Genomic DNA, 21,337 nt, shown 5'->3' on the forward strand with positions numbered 1-21,337 from the left:
ATACTCAGTTGAGCTTTTCCTTGCTCTGGCTGTAGGTTTCTCTGGAGCAGGGTAAGTTCAGCTTCCCTTGCCTGCTCTCTTTCGTTATTGCCCTGCCCTGCTACAGAGACAAGACTTAGCTATGCGTAGTGCCAAATTTCTATACGTGCTTACAGTTTTGGTTCTAATACTCTAAAACTCAAAAGGATCCAAGCATAAGGGAGGGAAACAGTCAGATCCTCACGAGTTCAGATTTTCAGCGGCTACAGGAGTGCTCAGTTTCTCAGCTTCAGTAGTGGTCTATAGAAAATCACATTTTACAGAGCTTACGTTTTTAATTCTCACACACAGGGTGGCTACAAGAGATGAGACTCAGCAGCACCTTCTTTTACAGTCAGCAGACTGATTTATGCCTATTCCACTCCAGCTTGATACTTGGGGGTACCAAAACCGCCTAAAGAGCCACAGAAACAAAGGGCTTGCCATTTTGGGGAAGTTAAACCAACATCTCCTAGGAAATAAAGCTTGAAACTTTCAGAAACAATATGATTTCTTAGTTCTCAGGAAAAAGCAGAGTGGTTATCAAAGGAGGAGCTTGTTTTTACATTAAATATTTGCCGTATGCTGGTTTTACATGTGTTATTGTCTGTTTATTGTTACTCTTACTGTTTCTTTATTTTAACTTCTGATAAATATCAGCATTTCTGAGTAATTTAATAACTAATTTTATACATTCGGTCAACTGTTCTTTTGTCCTTATTTCCTACAACAAGGAACAGGCCCCAAGCATCACATACGATTTGCTGCCTTTGAACGGCAAGATAGAACTTACTCCCCCCCACTACGCTCCTCTACATATCAGAACCTTTGTATAGTTGGTAATATAATGAAGAATAAATATTCTTTCCTTTTGAAATGGAAAAAAAGGACAACCAGTTGAAAGTCTTAAAATACAAGTGGCTGAAATGTTCCAGGTCAATGTTACTTGAATGAAATAAATTTTTTAGGTTCTGAGAGTGACTGTGTTGTGGTTTGTAGTTTGAGAGGCACGTGAATTCTGTTTGAGGCAGCTGTTTGTTTCCATCTCCATGCAAATTGCAGAAATTACTCTATTTCAAAAAGGAAAATATCTATAAAAAGTCTTAGGGAGCTACGTAAGTTTCAGGCTGTATTTCCACTGGTAATACAACCACAGGTACACAGTACTGAGTGTTTTCTTATGAACTGTCAAGATTTCTTTAATGTTTTGTTTCCATAAATGCGTAAGGCATTACATTTCTTTTCACAATTAAACAAAAATGCCTGTGCAAGCCTATGAACCTCTTAAAAATTTTAGATAAGGTCAACAAAGCCCAAACACCAATGGATTTCCCTTGCCTATATTCTAGGGTTTGAGAGCTGCACTTCCTCCCATGTGCAGCTTTAACTATGTGATACAAGGGCGGTACATGCGGCCAAATCTGTCCCCTAGTCATTCTACCAGCTTCACTACTAGGTCTCCCAGTCTCCAGCACCAGCACTGGCTTGTGTAACTAGAGAAGGGAAGGCAAGCAAACTTAGCCCATAGCTTTCCACCACGTCAGTCAGAGATGCAGACGTGTTTCAGAGCAGTCAGTGACCAGGCTCCCTGGCTGAACTTAGCAGTGATGGGGAAAACTGCCCGTGCTTGTTCCTGTAAGTACCAAAAAATGCAACAGGTTTAAGGAGGCCTGTGAAACCACAAGGTCAGCTAACAGATGGGTATTACAGCCTCTGGGGAGGAGGAGAGGGAACACAATGCTGCCAGGGGCAGTTTATAGCAGAGTTTATGTTATGGGGTATGACAGAAGCTGTATGATACTGCATGGAGAACTGGCACTGAGAAAGCTGGAAACTCTGCAACATGACAAGAGTACCCTTACATCAGTGCCAAGGGAAGAATAAAGGGCTAAGAACCAAGCCCTTACTCACAGAAAATTTTGTTAGTTATTCCTATGTGATCTCCATACTTTTATCTGTAAATGACCCGTTACCGTTTCGAACATGAGATATTATGACAGCTGAACGAATTGTAGAGACCATAGCAAAACCACTTTCATATTTGCTTTCTTAAAGTAACTGCAGCTTCAGACTCCATTCCCGCAACAGTTTGTGTGAAACCCAGGTATGTGATCAAGATCCTCTTGTGCTGGGTGCTGTACAAACACCGATTGAGAAACACAGGTTGGGTCAGCCCACTCTTTACCCACAAGGGACAACTTTTACCAGCACAGTGGGGTGCTTCTGAGGGGGGAGGCTAAATATTTGTATAAAAAAGGACATTAAAGAATCTTGTGAAGGAGGACAATGATTTAATTTAGCTGCTGTTTAAGTCGAATACCTGTCATGCATGTGAGCATGAATGAAATTAATTTTCAGAAGTCTGGGCAAACCTCAAAGGCATTTTTTCATCATGAAGGTATCCAGAGATATACATAAATCAAACACGAGTGTAACTGTTCACAGAGGCATGTCTACATGTCAACAGCTGAGCTAGTTCTACTTTAAATTGCTAATGTAGATAGACCAAATATTATACTCTTATGAAACTGCTTGTTTCATATCTCTGAAATTAATGTTATGATTCTGGACTAGTTAATTTACATTCCTAGTTTGTTATGTGTTATGTAGATTCATTGATTAAGTTAGGGTATGTTTTGCTATGCAGTGAAAAATCAGTTATTTCTTAATTAAGGCAGTGTAGTAGAAGTCTCCAGTTTAATGGACAGGCTTAGATCCCACAGTGTTGCAAGGTGAAATACAATTCCACATTCAAGAAGACAGTGTAATGGTTTAACCCAAGATACAGATCTTAACATTCAGTTTGGTCCCACACCTTGATGTCATAAATATTGCTACATTAGGAGTGTATGTGCTTACACTGATCGTCTAAGATGTGGGGGAAAAAATTGGCCTGTGGTGGTTTTGGCTTTTTTCCGTTGGGTTAGGATTTTTGTTGCTTTTGTTATTGTGGTTTGTTTGTTTGCTTGTTTTTAACAGACTTTTAAAGCTTCCTTTTTTAAACAGACATATCTCCTTCAGTCCATAGTCAGTCACAGATTGAAACACTCTTTGACATGTTTCTTTAAAACTCCCCCACTGTCCCTGTAAATCAGACAAATGGTCAATTGTCTGCTGTTATTCATACCTGCAGTTAGCAGCATTTTTGGGGAGAAAATCAGCTCAACACTCAGTTAACACATGGCATTTCTGTAATAGCAGGTTCTGGGAATTTCCACTGCCTTGTCCCACTTACCTGCCCTCAGCAATACTTTGTGCACAGCACAGTGTTCCTTTTGCAGGTTTTTTTCAGACCACTACTAATAAAATATGCTCTATTTTGAAAGCCTGGCTCAGCAACGATGATTTAATTTACTTTAGGTATTTTTTATTCAGTTGGCACAAAACACTTGACCAAAGAACATGAATTTGAAAAAATAAATTAGCTCCTCTAAGTGTGTTTTCCTATAGAAGAGCTGTAGTCGTGTTTCCTACATACTTTGGCAAGGAAAAAAGGTAAATCGCTTGAATTTGCTTTCTTCCAAGCACTGACACTTTTTTAATAGATACTCAGTTAATTTCAGCCTCAAATACTGGCAAAAATGTTTTTAGTTGTAAGATCTCAGAGATGGGTTCTTTTCTTTCCTGGTAAAAGTCAAGCCCAGTTAGCAGCTCCACATCCCGAACACGTGCAGAATGAGCCTGAACTCTTTCTTCAACCCATTCGGAAAGTGTCTTGTTTTCCTGCCAAAACAAGTAAGAACAATGTTCAAACACATAAAAGGCACTCTGTTGTTTGGTGGTGGTGGTGGTGTTAGAGAATAATCAGTGTTTGAACTGGTTTGACACTAAAGGCCTCCAGTAGTAAAACTTCATTCAGGTTTTCCCAGGCATCTTTACAGCCTTGCATTTAGGGATCTCATTTAAAAGCAATCAAGTGGATGTCCCCTCTCCCCAGCTCCAAAGTAACAGAGAAGCAAAATCATGCTGAAATGGCAAGTGTGACTTCTGACTACAAAGTACAGCTGAGTCATGTTTTAAACACACAAGTAAGGATAGTTACAGTAGAAACTAGCTGCAGTGCTCAGGCTTGCCAAACGGGCACCTGACAACCTGAACAAAGTCCTTACGGCAGCTCCGTCTTGACGGTTGGACAGCAATAATTGCTAGATAGGCAAGGAAAACAATGAAAACGTGAGCACTAACCAATCAAAAATGCTATTGTTCAACTCTTTTACTACAAAGTTTTTTGTGAACAGATGGTAATTTGCTTTTCTGTTACCAGTATCTGCTTCTGACACAAATGGTTCACTGAATCCACATCACTGCAAGATACAATTACTATAAAGTGCAATGATATTTGGTGTTTGTCGATAAACTTTAGAAATAACAGATGTTAATTTTAAAATATAAAGGCTAATCCATTCAAATTATATATTTTTTATATTTTGCCAACTCTCAACTCCCACAGAGATCACTGGGCAGCTGTAGATGATCCACAGCAGAAATGAGGAGACACTCAAGCTGTTTCTAAACAGCGCAAGCTTGCACCTGCTTGGAGTTATGAGTTCAAAGTAATAAATACACTGAATAAACAAAATTGTATTGCTTTGAGGGCCAGTTCAAGTCTGTGCAGTTACATGTGTGTGGGAGAAACTCTGTAACACACACACACACACTGAGCTAAGGTACTTTCCGCATCCCGCAGTTTATGGAACAGACACTCAGCTGGCTCGACAATACATATTACACTTGGATAATGTATTTTGTTTGCTACTAAACATATTATTTACATTGTCAGTGGTAAGCATAGATTTTATTTAATTCATGTCTAAATTTCAACTGCAGAACCATCCATCTAAATACTTACTGTCTAATTTCTGACATACGTGGAACAAAAGATAGAAGGAATTCTTCTAGCTACACTGAAGGGAGTAACATTCAAAGTCCTTTGATACCTCTGCAGAAACTTTAGCCTGCAGCCTTCCATAAAGATCTCTCATCACCCTGTTATCTGTGCTGCTGTTCTCAGCCCTTCTCAGGTGACAGCATTTCCAAGCCTTCTTATCAAACCCTCTTTTCTTCATTTTCCTTGCTTCCTGTCAGCTCATTAGTTTCCAGCTACCTCTTCTTGAGCTTTTTGCTTTCCTAGTCATTGCTTTAGCACCACACTCCCTCTCAACTCAAGGGGAATGAATTAATTAAACACTTAGACTTCTAAAAATTCTCCAGATGACTGAATCCCACTGGGAATCAGTTCACAAAGATCATTGGCACACAAGAGCATAGAACCATACTTACAGCACAGCTTTCAGTGTTGTCAGGTCGGTGAGGAATGATAAAAGACAAAGCATCCAAGGAGCCTGAACAGTTGAATGGCGTATAGGACTTGTCCTTGCAGCTAGTCAGAACCACAAAGTAATGGGTTGGGACAGGGATTTCTGTATTGTTTACATGTCTACAAAAAAACCAAACCAAAACAATAAAAAACCAAACAAAACCCAACACATTAATTAGGGGATTTATCTAGATATCAAGTAATAAAACCACTGATGCCATTAGTAATTCATAAAACTTATCTCATCATAGATCTTTCACTGCTATATGACTTTTATTTGTTTTATAATTGAAGTAAATACCTGATGGGATAGACAAGCTCACTATCTGTTTCAAGAACAGCCAAACATGCATGGATTAATCATTTTGCTACAAGCAGTCCCCTTGAGATGAACAGGACTGCTTACATGGTCAACATTCTATTTTGCTGAAGCCGGAGATCTCTACATCTGGAAGAGTCAGGATAGAGCATCGTATTTGCTCTTCATTACATTAAGAATTTCAACCACACAAAACTAAATTGGAGAAGAGCAATGAGAAAATTAGCTTCTGGTTCCTTGTCAACTAGAAAAGCCAGTATGATGACTTTTGGCTTTGTGCTATAGAAACCAGTTTAGGATACCTGATTGAAAATGTCTTTGCCTTCCTTTTCTGGCTATTCTGTGAACATGGTCACTTTTGTATATAAACTTACGAGGAGCTGTATGCTTCCCAAATTTGCTGTACGTCTTCAGCGTTCAACAAAACACTGTAACTGAAATCATTATACTGCTTCGTATGACTGACTAGTCATGCTGAGTAAAACATGCTTATTCCAAACTGTAGACAACAACATGTGGTCAACCGGGTATTACAGCATTCTGCTTGGAAGGAAGTTCTAGTCTCTCCTCCCTTCCACCCTCCTACTTCGTGGCAGAGCCGATTTTCCCATTCTCAAACCATTTTTAACAGATGTGGTATTAAGTCTAGCCTTGAATAAAACAACTCCAGTGACAGATTCAGCTGTGCAGATTTCCCAGCACAATTCTACTACATAAGTGTTCTTACTGTCACAAGGCATTTTCTCTATATTTGGAACAATTGAAGTTGTTTGTTCTTTTCTGGTTTTTCCTCCTTCTATCCTCATTCACTAACATAAATAATTGGTCTTTATCTTTTATATTCCTCTTCTATAAAATTTTTTTGTGTGTCTTCTCTTTTTTTTCTTATTTCTGCTTCTATAGACAGATGATTTCTTAAATGTATTTTGTTATGCTACCAGAGCTCATGAAAATGTACCTAGAACTTGTCAGACCTCCAAGTGACTTGTGTAAGCCATAGCTATGCAAAGGTATCACTCCGGAATGTTACATTCCCACCTACACAATTCAGTGAAGGCAAACACAGAAATCTGATCTTTGATAAAACACATCAGTATGAACAAACAGGTGACTGAACACAGCATGAAAGTGAGAAAATTACGTCTAAACACATCTTCTGCATATTTAGATGTCATATACTCTCCCAGCATGTGTGTTGCAGAGGCCCAAAAATCTAGACATAAGCTTGGGAAGTTACGAGTCTTTATCTGCGCGTGTACATAGATACACATGTAACTGCAAAGTTTTATTCTCTTTACTGGAACTTCAATTTCTACAATACTGTGTCCGTTTGCAAGAGTATTTGCTGTTGTGCGAGTAACGGTGAATGCAGTATTCCAAAGGGAACACTCCCTTCTCTGTGATACTTGTTTCTTGTTCTTTTTGTATAGAAATTTGTTTGTGTGGAAATACAGCGGGAAATAATCTGCAGTTTGACTTCTGTTTTTTCCATGTACTTACTGCTTAATTTCATCAAGAGTATCAAAATGGCCATCATAATTGTAATCAAACACTGGTCCACTGATGACATTTACTCCATTCCTTTCTCTAGCATACTCCGGAAGAAGTACATTATGGAAATAGTCCCATATGTCTGTCATTAAAAGAAAACATAATCATATTTTACATAAATTTGAAGTTATCTCACCACTAAAGAAGAAGAACATACTTCCTTTTTTGCTACAGAAGAGTAATAAAAAGTTCTGAACTAAATGCCTGTAAAATCAACCCTTTGTTTCACAAAATTTGGATTTCTTCAGAAGGGACATACTCCCACTCACCACTGAAAGCGGCATGGTACAGCAAGGTCCACTGCAGTACTAGAGGTAAAGCATTTGATCTGAAGCTGAAGCTACAGATCTAGAGCTGAGAGATTATTAATTTCTGGCCCATCTGCTAGCACCTTCCAATTAGCAGGAACTGTGATAATAGCTTTGTGAGAGGAATATTGACCACGTGAGAGTTGGTCTAACTCTACAGAACTCGTGTCAAATATCACAAGGCAATTTGACTCATTTCACAGATGTTATTTGAGAAAGTACGATTTGTAGGATATAAGCTAGGGAGATGATTCAAATATTTACAGCTATCATGGCAAAAAAACCCAGATAGGTATGGGGGATTGAGGGCATCCCCTATTAATTTACATCTTGCTTATGGTCTAGAGTAAGTTCTTGTAAGTTTAAATCTCTTGCAGAGTTTTCCTTGGAAAATTGGATTTTTCATAATGTCTTTGATTTACTTGGAAGATTAAAGCCATTTAGGTTTTCTGGATATGTTTTCTTATATTAAATGAATGAATGAATAAATGAGGTCTGAATGCATTAGAAAGGTAGTTACATCGCTGTTTTTCCTCCAGCTTTTTCATTAAGTATTTCTTCTTTGTATCCGCTGTCTGAGAAAATGAGCCAAAGCCTAAGAGTAGAACAGGATCATATGCAGTTGTAGAAAATTCCTTAGCAGCGTTTATTGACAAAATTAAGCCGGGCTGGACAGAAAGAGGTAACGTAGCTCACTGCACTTGTACAATAGAAACATCTGCCTGAAGTAAATATTCCAAGATTAATATTGCCTGGTCTCAATTTTTGCTTGAGGAAACAGGCACCGTATCAGAACATTCTTTACAAACATCATCCTGTCTTGAGACCTTGCAAAAAGAAAGAAAAAGCGCCATTCTCATTCACCTTGAGCATTTCCCCAGGGGGATATTTTCATAGAGTTTCATGGTGAGCATTTCATGTTAGGACAGCACACAGCAGAAGAAGAGAAAATTAAAAAGTGAGCAGGTACACCCAAGGAGAGGTCAGACAGGACTATATACAGAAAAAAATACAACTTACATAAGTGCACTTTAACATTTCCCACATCTAATTTTAAAAAGTTTTATATATATTTGCACAAGGTCTGGATACACTGCAGGGCACACATTAATGTTTTTAAGTCCCTTTCATAGCTTTAGAAAATGAAGAACCATGATTACAGAAAATTAATGAAAATTAATCAAAACTTTGCAACCTACCTGTGAAAGCTCTATACATGGGAACAATATTGCTGGTGAGTAAGGCATCATACTGTTCAAGAGTAGATGAACTAAAGTCTGAATAAAAGAACAAAGTGTAAATTAATGAAATACTATACAAAGATGAATTTGATTCGTATGTCACTATAAAATGCAGGTACATGTAATTTGATTACATTTTACATTTGAGCATACAATCCTACTGCAAACATATCTCCAAATTTATTTGTACGATCTGTTCAATCAAGTAATTATCAAATTTGATAATAGGAAATTAATACATATGGAGGATGAGAGACAGCCCTTCACTCCAACCCTTTACACCTTTCCAACCAGTTTTCATCACAGTCAAGCTGTTCCATTTCTTAAAGAAAAACTTAAATGTTCTAAACTGAAAATATTTACATACAAGTCCTGCTTTTGGTCAGTCTACAAATGCTGGAAACCTTTTTCTGCCCAACATGCTGATCCGACGAAGTTTGTTTTGGTGTTTGGGTATATGTTTAAACATAAACCCACATCCAGCTGATTAAGACTTTCTAAGCTCTAGCTATAAAAAGAACCATGCTCACTGGGAGGATAGAGGAAACTGCGGGTGAAGGTCAGCCCTTCTGGGTAGTTGGAACAATTCTGGCTCCGAGCAACAGGGATTCTAACATCAGCCCGCAGACAGTCTGAAACAGTGGGAGGAAGAGGAGATGTGTTTTCCTGTGGGGAAAAAAAAAAAAGAAGTATTACACCCACGGCTGTGGCTAATCCAATGCTTTGTATGGTTTTAACTTTCTAGAATGGACTTCATTGAATCTTCTCTTATTTTCATAGTGAATCAGGTCAATGCAAGTAATGGACCCTGATGTTTTCTGCCTACTGTTTTTCCTCTACTTCTGTTTTTAGTTAATTCAGGGAAATCCTTATGCAGCATGTAAAACTGTAGTAGCAAAATAAGGTTATGCCTTAGGCAAGAAGAGTTGACAAGTTTGGCTCATTCGTCACTTTTACATATTTCTGGAAACACAAACTTGATGTCACATCCTCCTGGAATGCACCTAGTGTATAAAGACGACACTCGTAAGATCACCTCATCTTCCAGCTGTGGATGCTATCTCCATAATAAAAGCCTGTGTTGCTGACGCGTTACAGCTAAATAAATTCATAATAAATTCAGAACATTTTACTGGCTAGATTCACTAACTTGAGCTGAGACACCTTAACATGTACACTAGCTAAGGTCTGGTCAAAAGTGATTCTGACAAGTGTGTGTGTATGTATATATATATATATGTTCTATAACCAATTTTTTTTTTTAATAACCATTCCTATAACATTTATCATAATTTTATGATAGCATTAACTAAAACATCAGATTATGCTTTCCTGTGTTTAATTGTATTTTCTTTTTCTTACACATTTACATGTAATTTATTTTCATTTTGGTAAGAATGGAACATATTTATTAACTTTATACATTTATAAACAGTAGTTAAACCTATAAATTGATCTTCAGTATGTTATTTATTTTGGTAGGTTAAAACCAAGCAGAAATAAAGAACTGGAATGTTCTTCTTATGCATCTTTGTATGCTTTGATTCAATTTCTTTACTTAACTTTCATGAGAATTCCTGTAGATGCCTCTATTATGGTCAGGTTGTACATTAATGAAAAATATATATACCTCAGGGAATGAAATATAAAAGACTTGCTTTGCCACCTGAGCTGATCAGCTGTCATTGTCAAGCAGATGTAAATCCCAATACAAAAGTGACATCCAATTCATTTGAGTAATTTGTCCTTTCTAGTGTCCAAATCAATAGGGCAGTGTTAATGGATCAGGGTCACTGAAGAAAGCAATATTTTAAACTTAGTAACTGAGCTGTGACATTCAACAATGGTTTCAGCTTCTGTATGGACGCTGAAGGGAAACCTGAATCAAAATAACTCAGCAAGCATGCCAAGGGCTGTCCTGCAGAGAAATTAATTCTTCTCACTAAATACAGTGTCATGCCTAATGTTACCCAAATATAGCAGGGAATCTACTTTTCACCTGTATCACAAATCTGGGTTATTAATAGCATTCACATTTTCTCCAACTTGACGCGATAAGGACACCACTCAACTCTCTTCTCACTATTTCACATTTCTTGACGCTAACTATTATGAGCTGTGAGCTCTAATCCAAGTGCCAAGGGAGGAGGACAGTGGTTTGGAGCTGCCTGTCCATCACATATGTAATACGTCACATAACCTCTATTTTCACAAACACTCCCATACATATAGGGAATGAAGGCTGCTCATGGCTATTTCCATTTGACATCACAGGAGAAAATTCTCTAGCTGAGGAAATGAGAATTCACTATGAACCTATGAACTCAAAATACTGAGAAAGCAACCACTCAAGAACATTTCAGCTTGTTTTTTCAAGGATCTACAAGTCAGCAAGTAAACAATATCAAAAGCTGTTGAGATGAGAACAGCTATGTCTGTGTCATCTGTTAGTACAATAAGATCGACAGTTAATGCAACCCCAGACTGCAAGCGATATTGCTAGTGCTCTGTAAACTAATAAACTCACTCTGCTACAACCTCTCTTCATTTCTTTGCCTCAAAACAGAGGAATAAGCTATTTTAAAAGGGATCACCTATGAATAGGAACAGAACGATTCTCAAAGAAGCTGTTGAAAGTGGTCATTTATTAAGAAATGAGATCTTGACAGTGATAGTCACCACCTCAAAACTTCAGAATCAGGAAAAAAGCCTCATCACCAGTTCAACAGCTTTAGTCCTTTGACTCCACGCCTTTCAGGTCAAAGAACCATAATGTCTACTGAAGAAAACAGTTACCACTAAAACATGGCTTTGCCTAGCACAATCATGCATTCCCTTTTCTGATGCAGGTTATTGTCTTTCGACAAGCAAGTACTTAATATTGAGAAGCACGAGTCACTTGCACTACATGACAGACTTCAAGCATCTGCTGTGGTCCATCATGTCAACTTCAGCCACCTCCAGGAATCTTTTTTCGGTAGCAAAAAAGAAAAAAAATACTAAACCACAAAAAACAAAGCTCCCGTAATCCCCAGTGCACTGAGCTTTAGTTCCAAAAATCCCTGTGATTTATACAAGTGTCATTGCTATTTTCATCCCACTGCAGGATAGATTATTGTTATACATTTGAATATATTTTTATAGTAAACTTCAGTGATTCTACATAGCTAAGCTATTTAAATTCCACAGATGTCTGCAGGCAGGGCCTTAGTCACATGGTATCCACCAGTCCTTAACCAGGATTCCTGATGCCTGAACCACATTTTCAATCCATTATATTACATACTTAAGAATAGCACAGATATGTGATAACTTACAAGCTTATTCACAGTATATGAGGTCCACAATGGCATCAAGATATCGTAGCTGTAGCCACTCACATACTGATGGTGCCAAAGGAGGCAGTAGACATTTTTCTTCTGAAGAACTCTGGGTCTCCCATATGGCAAATGATATGAATTTGCATTCTCTACTAGAATTCAAACAATAGGTACTGATTAATTCTTCTATAACATTTGGATGGTGCAAAGGTTTAGGACAGCAGAGAAAAATGTAAATTAAAACATTAATACAAATACAGCCACCAGTAAACATGGGTATGTGTTTCTTTAAGCTCTTAGCTTCCAAGTGGAATAAAAAAAAGTAGAATATAGTTTTCATGTTATGTTTAACATGCAAGTCTGATATATTACATTGACTTCTGTAAATTCTTGTTTCTTTGTCATTTCATAATGTAAATATTTTTAACTTGTCTTGCCAATGAAATGAAATTTACATCTTATTTGGCCAGGAAGCACTATAATGCATCCTAAAATTTCCAGAAATCCCTTTAAAAAGCACATAGAAATATCTGTGGGATTTTTTGATCAGAGAAAATTATGGTTACAAGGTGGGGAAGAAGAGTTACAGCATATAGCCTGGAAATACTCAGGCTTTCTCCAAATACCACTGAAACCTGCATGGTTTTTCTCTAACAGGGATTCAGATATGGTTATTATGCATAAATGCTGCTGTAACAGCATCAAATATAATTTTTTAAAGAAATGCAAAGAAAAAAGAAAAAAATTATGCTTCTGACATGGCTTTCCTGCTTCATTTGAAATTGTAATTAACAATACAAAAATTCCTATTGAAACCAATAATATAAAGTCTAAACCAGGCATAGATTTTAAAATATTGCTGTCCTTTTCATTTCTTGCTACTTACTTTCTGCTGTGGTGAGATTTAACCTCTCATTTATTACTGAAACATTTGATATCTGTAAAATAGAAAAGAATCACTGAGAATGAATCCATAGTTTAGAAAAACTAAAGAAAAGAGAACACACTTGACAAAGATGATTAAAAGATCCCAGAAGCCCCTACTTACATGCACGCATGTGCATCCCAGATCATCTATGGGAGTCAGATGGGAAACTGGACATGAAGAAGGAGATGAGTCTTCTTTTGCATGTGAAGGATTGTAAAAAGGTTTTTTTAAGAGGTGGTTCAAGCTGCCATGTGTTCCATTGTTTGGTGCTGGTGTAATATGCAGCAAATCTGTTGAAACATTTGAAATTTGTACACAAATTTTAAAACTATTTCAAGACTACAATAGTATTTTTAAAAGTTAATCTTTCCAATTCTACGCATTTCCTATGCATTCATTCTAAATATTGAAGTACCTTATTCAGTTATCTAAACTATTATGGTAACTCCTACTACCAACCTGCAAGTTCCTAGGTATGAAGATTCATTGCTATCTTCCACTGGTAATTATGTATTTTGGTACTCCTGGCACAGTCTTCTACATTGCCGTAACATTCACAAGATTAGATGGTTGAACGCAGAGTACAAATGTGATTGCAAATGCATGACATTGTGCAGCGTACTAGCCTACTGCATTTTTCTGTGATGCCTTAATCCACATTTTCTGAGCCAAATACTTCCCAATTGCTCACCGCCAGGACTGCAACAGTCTATCTTAAGTTAAGAGGAAGAGTGGTAACTCTACAAGGTTCTTATCCCACAATTATTCCAGAGGCACTGTTTCAACAGCAAGCCCATGTGGCAGGATCGCTTCTCTCTGATTCTTTAGTGCAATACTTCTGCAATCAGAAACAACCTTCAAAGCAGAACAATTCTGGCAGTTAATCTTTTAGCACTGTACAGAAGGCAAAAGAGCATGGCTTCAGTGTTTTGTGTGAAAAAATAGCTTCTGTATTAATTCACTCAATTTTTAGTTACTCTTCTCTCACAAAACGGGTCTTTGAAAACACTGTTGGTTTGTAAAGTACTGGACTGTTTCTACTCACCACACATAAGGTTGTAAACCTCGATGTTTTCAAAAGCATCCACTTCTGTTTTCTCTTTAAAGCTTGGGCCATATGCTAAGAATATAGCCTGGATTGCAATAAAACAGAAGTTGTTATCTAAAGGAATACAAATTCAAAACCAGTTCGGTTGTAGGAAACAGAGACACTGGAACAAAATCTTTACAGTCATGAAAGTTAAATATAGGATTGTTCTGGTAAAAAAGGTGAATTTTGCCCATTGTATATAATTTGAAGAAAAATTCAAAACATAAATTCCTTTCTCAGGATACTTTAGACTATATAATGAATCTGGGGGATGTTTTTTAATATTTTGATGCACACATGAATATTATTGTTTGCTATGTTTCAAAGTCACACCTTTTCACATTTTCATTCTAACAGCCAGTAACAATGCCACTTGAAAAAAATGCAGATTTATGAACTCACAGATCCTGTCTAAAGGTTGATATTGAGCCAGAAATATAAGCACTGGGAAGGTTGGGGTTTGTTTGTTTGTTTGAATACATGTTGCAATCTCACAAGTCTTTGGGTCACTGAAGAGCCTACAGCCATGGCTAAAGCAAGGAGCAGGGAACTGCAGAAACCCAGCCCAAGCTCAGCAGAGACCTGCGTCAGCACCGCCAGCAGTCCAGTGTAGTGCTGGGTGGCCCTTGCTGGGGTCTGCAAGCATTGCACCAGAACACTGACACTACTTACAGTCTCACATTAGTTTCTACTGCTCCTGAGCTGCCTGCGTAAGATACAGGAAACGTGACTAAACAGGACAATGATCTGTTCTACAATATTATTCATATGTTCCCATAATAGAAAAGGAATTTTTAATTTATTTTTAAAAGACAACATTAAGACATTTTGCTCCTTTACAAAGAAAAAAATTTTTCCTCAGTCATTGTGCCACCAGCATGAGACTATCTATGATTAAGTTTTCTGTTATAACCAGAACTCACCCTTTCTTTCCATAGAAACATTCAGCACCGTTCTGCTCATTATATTTAATACAGTTGTGAATGTCCAGATGAATCTGATTATAAGGCACAGAATATGGGACTAGTAGTAGCCTGCTTGACCTTAAGTAAAGGTTCACAACATAGAAAGTACATAAAATCCAAAAGCTTAGGACCTCAAAGTATTTCCACTGTAACCATAAGTGAAAATGAGATGAAACTGCAATACAGTCTATAGTAACACACAGGTTATACTGAGGGCTTTTTTGCTCTGATGATAACAATTGCCTTGTAAGATAAGCAGAGACAGTGAGATTCAGTTTATTTGAGCACACAGGCTTTCAGACACTCAACTGAACTCCCAGAGTCTATGGAGATTTTTCAGTCATTGCTTCAGTAGAAGAATGAAAGAAGGAAAGAATTCAGTACTCCATGGAATGTTTGGTTTACTGTAGTCTATCTGCTTCCATGGAATTAAGGTGAGCCCAGACAAATTTTACTACAGGATCCCAAGGAAGCAGGCCTCGTACACATCGATGTGAGGCAATATGAATATGTGGACTCAGTATGCATTCACAGTTTACATGTCTGGGTGACACAGAAGTAAAAACACACTGTAAAAACTATCATGGATTCTGTATTCTGGTGGTTCACCTAGCACATTGTGATTTTTTTTAATATAAGACATTGTAAGACTTGAATAGAAATCATCTTACCTCCATACTTTTAAATTCGTTGTTATAGCCATGGTTACCCCTATCACAATATGTGTAACTTTTGTCCCTGAGGAGAAACACATAGTGTAAATAAAAATGGCACAAACAGAACCGGTTAATAACAGTCATCCTGACTGACTGGACTCTGGATCATGTCTTAGGAACTGACCCTCGCATTGCAGTACTTTTTGCTCATCCAGTGCTCACTTTTATGAAGCTTTCTTTCTCCTGTAACAGAGATTTCTATGGACAGAAATAAATTACTCTACATAGCTACTGAGTGTACAGTGAATCAGTGTTTTCAAAATAAATTGAAAAAATGGCTGGTTTTAAACTGAGGCCTTCACGTAGCTACAAGTTTCAGAACAATTGTAATCTGCTTAGTAAGAATTCCTCAATTATATCCTGTGCTTTCTGAATTTTAATACAAAACTTATAATGGGTGAAATCTGCTGTCAGCCTCTGTGGAACAATATAAGTAAGAATGTAAGGCATTTTTCCTTACAAGAGAGTGCATTTTCATCATGGATTCTAAAGGGTGAAGGAGAGATGGGGATGTGTGTGTGGGTTATAGAATTAATAACAAGTCAGAATAGTCTGACTTAAAATGACTAACTTGTTTTCATTTACCCGTTGCTGAGATACATGGAAAGATAAAGAGATAGTCATCCCATACTGATTCAATGTGCAGTTGTCAAACACATGTATCCTGTTTTCAGAGGCACAAGAATATTTGAGTACAGTTTAAAAAAGGGTGAATATGAGATTTTTCAGTGGGCATTTCTTTTACATGTCCGGGCCAATTATTTGGTTGCATCAAAACAAACAATCAAGTCATATATTGAAGGAGCATTTCCCATTATTTGAATAGTGCTGCAATTACAAGTCGGCTCATGCTTCTCCTCCTGCAACACTATAGCTCAGTAAATAAAATATTGCTACTAACACCACAGGCTTTGTATGGAGTTTTCAAAGCTTCAGGACTAAGGCTTGTGTGTACTGCTCTTGACTTGCTCGGAGCTATTTTTTTGTTGTTTAGCTCTCACAGCAATTTCGTGTAAGAACAAGGTGGTTATGTCTGATTTGTCATCTTATCAGCTTATCTTTGCATGTCAAGACATAGTTCTTATACAGATAGCAGTAACAATTAGCTCTTCAGTGTAGAATGGAGACCCCAAGGCCAGAAACAACTCACCGATGGTCAATTAAGGAAATGCAGATCTGGAACCGAGCAAAACCAGACTTAGGGTTAAGAAAAAGAATAAAACCCAAATACCTAACACATGTAGAATGCACCACACCTAGTGAACTGAGATGTAGTGTTAACTTGGAGGCCATTGAAGAATGAGCAAGCTGTAGTGCTAACACACATACAAGAAGGACCCTGTTCGGATCACAGGGTGAGGAAGAGGAAACATCGACACCATATTCCTCCTGACGAAGGACTCATAATGCCAATTACTGGCCGTATCTACACGTGCACCAGTCTGAACCCATCAACCCTAGGACCCGGAAGGGCAGTGGAGGGATGACTAACGCCAGGAAAAGGGCCAGATACTAGGAAGGCTTTGTATAACAACTTTAACTGCATTGGTTTTGAGACATTTTCTGTGTAGTAGTATTAATTTATTTTCTTTTTTCTTCCTTGATTTCTGTAAAAATTTGATCTGGAGTAATGACAAGTCTTTTATTAGACTATTAAGATTTGAATTGTACTAATAATACATTCTTGGCTTTATGTATAAGTTGTGTTTCCTTTTTACATATACTAAGATTTTAAATGTAACAAACATGGAAACGTAAAAAGTCTAAAGCAGAACAGGAAATTAGAAGCCTGTGAAGGAAATTAAAAGGATGAGAATGGGATGAAAAAAGTAAGATGAAAACAGTCATACAAATTATGTTACCTCACAGCCAGCCACTGTCGATCCACCAAAAGATGAACTTTATCAATACGAATGTTGTTAGCATAGTGGAACCGTTTTGGCAAGTCAGGTGTAAGGTAAGGCTTGAAGTGCTGAGGGGATCTTTTGCACTGTGCAAGAGGAAAGAGCCCAGTCATGGATTTTACTCAGTGTCAAAAATAAACACAAACCTCTTAGTGACAAGAATGTAACCCCAAGGCACATTGTTCACAGACAGCTGCTCTGATAACCCGCAGATCTCATTTTTGGCCCAAAAAGTGGGGTTTTTTCTGGAACTGTTTGAAAATATGCTGCTGTGTTATGTGTGGCAATTTCACAAATAATGTGGTAAAAGTACTCCTAAGGCTGAAAGACATTTAGTAGTAATGTTTAGTCCATACTCCCATACTAATGTCACTGACATCTAGTATGTAAGATTACAGTCTACAAGAGAAAGTTCCTTGGCAGTCTATTTCTGCCATCTCCTATTACTTTATGATTCAGTCAATAACAAAGAAAAACAAGTATACATAAGGTAGCACAGTCTGGGGTTTTAGTTGCAAGCCTGAACATGTATTCTCATGCCATGTAAATGTCCAGTGCTCAGCTGTTAGCCAAGCTGTAAAAGCTGTTAGCTTTTACATCCACATTTAATTTGTTAATATAACCGTGGTGTTAGCAGGCATGCCATGCATGAGTTTGGCTTTGAGAGCCTAATAACAACCATATGACATGCTGCAAAGATTTAACTATATATGGCCATCAGGAGTCATTCCAGCTGGCTGCAAGCATCGTGGCAGTGTTTCAGAAGTGCTGTTCCTGATCGGGAACCAAGCACTGGGACAACACAGAACAGCTAAAATGCTGAAGGAGGAGCTGCTAGGAAGCTGGGTGGGCCAGACAAAGGGACCTTTGTACTAGAGGCAGTACAGACTGTAGCATGCTTGTAGTCTGACTGGGCATCTTCACCTCTAAGTACTCGAATTGTATACTCTGCATAGAATGACACGAACGTGTGAAATGAGAGTAAGTGTGCTTGGATGGTCACCAAAGGAGCACAGTGGAATCCCGAAACACAAAAAACAAGGATTCAGTGGGTTTGCAAGCCCAGGAGGTGAGGTCATTCTACAAAGGCTAACCTAATTAAAGTGAAAAATAGAGGAAATCAACATGTAATATGACTTTATGTCTGTTGATTAGCAATTAATATACAACACACAACTCCCTTCTCTGCCCAAACCCTCATTCTAAGAACTTGGAAGGGACAAAATACACGAATTCTAACTATGAATAGAAAACAAAAGAGGAAGTATTCTGATTACAGGCTATTCCTGTAATGCAGAAATGCCACAACACTGTAAATATCAGCAGTTGCAGCTTCAGGTGGGACTGAGAACATGCAAACTGTGCTATTCCACTCACAGTAATGCTCTTCAATCTGACAAGCTCCACATCATACAATGGGGTAGGGGGATGTAGCACTGGAAAAGCTCCTTCTGCTATTCCCAATCATTGATGTCCTACTCCCACATTTGCTTTGGATGCTGGGAATAAACGACGTGTTCTTAGGTATTCAGAATCAAGAAAAAATTAAACAAGCATGTTCACTGCCCTTAGGACTTCAGTGGCAGGCAAAAGCTTCACGTTGTATTGCACAACTGAGCTGTTCAACAGGTTACAGGAAGACCTCTAGTGGTGATTTATCAGAAGTGTACCCAGTTGAAACAACCCAGAAATTTTCCAAGCTGAGAGCATGTGCTCTAAAAGTATCAGAACATCTGTCTACAGCTTGGACTAGGACTAGTCACAAAATAGCAAGAAAACTGGCAATGAAGGAAAGAAGGGAAAATTAGAATACATACAGAGCAAGCAGTTTAAATATTTAACTGTAACACATAAATCCAAAGAAATACAAAAAGACAACCCTCCTACAAGCATTTTAGTTTGTCCACAACATTTATCCCACATCCATTAATGTGTATCTTGAACATTAAAAAAAAAAGCAGCAAATTATCTATCTAAAAAACTATAAGGAAAAACATGCACTGTCACATTTTATCACCTTTCAATAAAAGAAATAGGCTTGTTTTTCATTTGTTTTGCACTCTGTTCCGCACTCCTTTGTTTGCACCCTTCAGAGCTCAGCTGTCACAGAGCGTACCCACAAGGTGTAGTGATCTGCATGGGAGACACGGAAAAGCTTGGACCTGCCCTGAAGTGCTGCCTCCATATGGTATGGCAGAGACCCAAGCACAACCATCAGTTTGGGGCCAAGTGGTAGTGCAGCACACCTAAAAGCACTGCTTTAAGTGGTACGTTGTAACAGATCCTAGAAGAGCCACATGGCCTCATACCAAAGGTCCATCCTGTCTAGCATTCTGTTTGCAATCAGATCTCCAGAATTTTCAGAATCAGATACTTAGAGAAAGTGTGTAAGAAACAGTCAAGTATTGAGTGAACCTTTCCTTGTACCTGCTCAGATTCGTCTAGGCTTCAGGGATTTCTTAAGTCAGACATTGCTTGTGAATCATGTTTAATAGCCCTTACAGGCCTGTCCTCCATTAATTTGTCTAAAATACCCCCTTCCTATTAATATTTCCAGCCTCTGCAACACCCTGTGGCAATGTGCTCTACAATGTCATTATCTGTTGTGCGGAAGATTTGCTTTAAGCTAACCTGAGTGCAGCACTTGTCCAGAGCTAATGGATGTCTACTCTCTAAAGCATCTCTGCTTTGTGTGCTGTTCTGTAATGAAGATATACCCTACTTCCTTCACATGGTCAGCCATTTCTTCTTCAAAGTGAAGTGCAGAACACTCCATTGCTCTGAACAGAGATCCCCCATGGCAAACCACCATTGTGCACCATCTTTGAACAGCTTCCAGAACTGTGTCCTATGGTACGCTGGATTCAGTACACTATTTAAACTGGAACTGTAGTCTCAGTTTTTCACAAACTGTGCTTTTTGATCAGGTTCCTATTAAGAGGATGTATGATGAAAAATCATGAAAATATTTACTCACTGTGAGGTTTTTAACAATTCCTGCTAAAAAAGAAAAGATGAATTAACATACATTCAAACAGCTGAAGGTCCAAAGCCTCATGAGAAAAATTTCAACATGTTTTTTCTTTATTAGCCCATGAAGATTATGTTAACCATAACCTTCCACAGGTAGCAATGTTACATTTCCAAGGGTAACGGTCTATAAGTGTGGTAGCCTGTGGAAGTACCTATTACTTTGGGTACATCAAGACAGACTGCAGAAAACTGCCACAGCAATGACTCCCTACACCTAAACATATCACCAGAACCAAATTTTCTTCTCCCACCAAACCTCTGTTTGAAGTATAACCTTTTTTACATTAAACTGCACCCAGAGCACTTGTCTTGTATTCCACATCCAGCAGCAGCCACAGAGCAAAATCCGGTCTGTCTTAGTACTTTCACCTTCAACATTTTCAAAGAGTGACTTTAACCTTTTGACATTAGATTTCTAAAAATCAAATCTGAGCACTTTACAGCAGGAAAATTCCTTCAGAAAAAGTAAGACCATTACATGAAATGAGTCAACAATTGCACTGAGATCAAGACACATACAAAACATCATTATTCCCTCCTCTGCTGATTACTCTGATCCTGTCTTAGACTTGTTCCTGTCCTCTACTTAAACCAAGGAAATTCTGTTTTATATTCTGTAAATAATGT

The 21,337-nt window shown here is 38.0% G+C and overlaps 1 protein-coding gene across 1 annotated transcript in view; it reads right to left on the bottom strand.

The window, feature by feature from the left end:
* Nucleotides 1-3,452: 3,452 nt before the first annotated feature.
* Nucleotides 3,453-21,337, bottom strand: part of ENPP3 (ectonucleotide pyrophosphatase/phosphodiesterase 3) — a 39,848-nt gene continuing 21,963 nt past the window's right edge. Inside the window, 12 exon segments of the mRNA XM_010148549.1 lie at nucleotides 3,453-3,741; nucleotides 5,299-5,455; nucleotides 7,155-7,287; nucleotides 8,713-8,790; nucleotides 9,285-9,420; nucleotides 12,072-12,226; nucleotides 12,961-13,012; nucleotides 13,123-13,292; nucleotides 14,048-14,135; nucleotides 15,729-15,795; nucleotides 17,636-17,763; nucleotides 20,655-20,677. Coding sequence (XP_010146851.1) covers nucleotides 3,568-3,741; nucleotides 5,299-5,455; nucleotides 7,155-7,287; nucleotides 8,713-8,790; nucleotides 9,285-9,420; nucleotides 12,072-12,226; nucleotides 12,961-13,012; nucleotides 13,123-13,292; nucleotides 14,048-14,135; nucleotides 15,729-15,795; nucleotides 17,636-17,763; nucleotides 20,655-20,677 — 1,361 coding nt within the window. The 3' untranslated portion in view covers nucleotides 3,453-3,567.

Source organism: Eurypyga helias, unplaced genomic scaffold (assembly GCF_000690775.1).
Source record: "Eurypyga helias isolate BGI_N326 unplaced genomic scaffold, ASM69077v1 scaffold2760, whole genome shotgun sequence".
Taxonomy (NCBI): Eukaryota; Metazoa; Chordata; class Aves; order Eurypygiformes; family Eurypygidae; genus Eurypyga; species Eurypyga helias.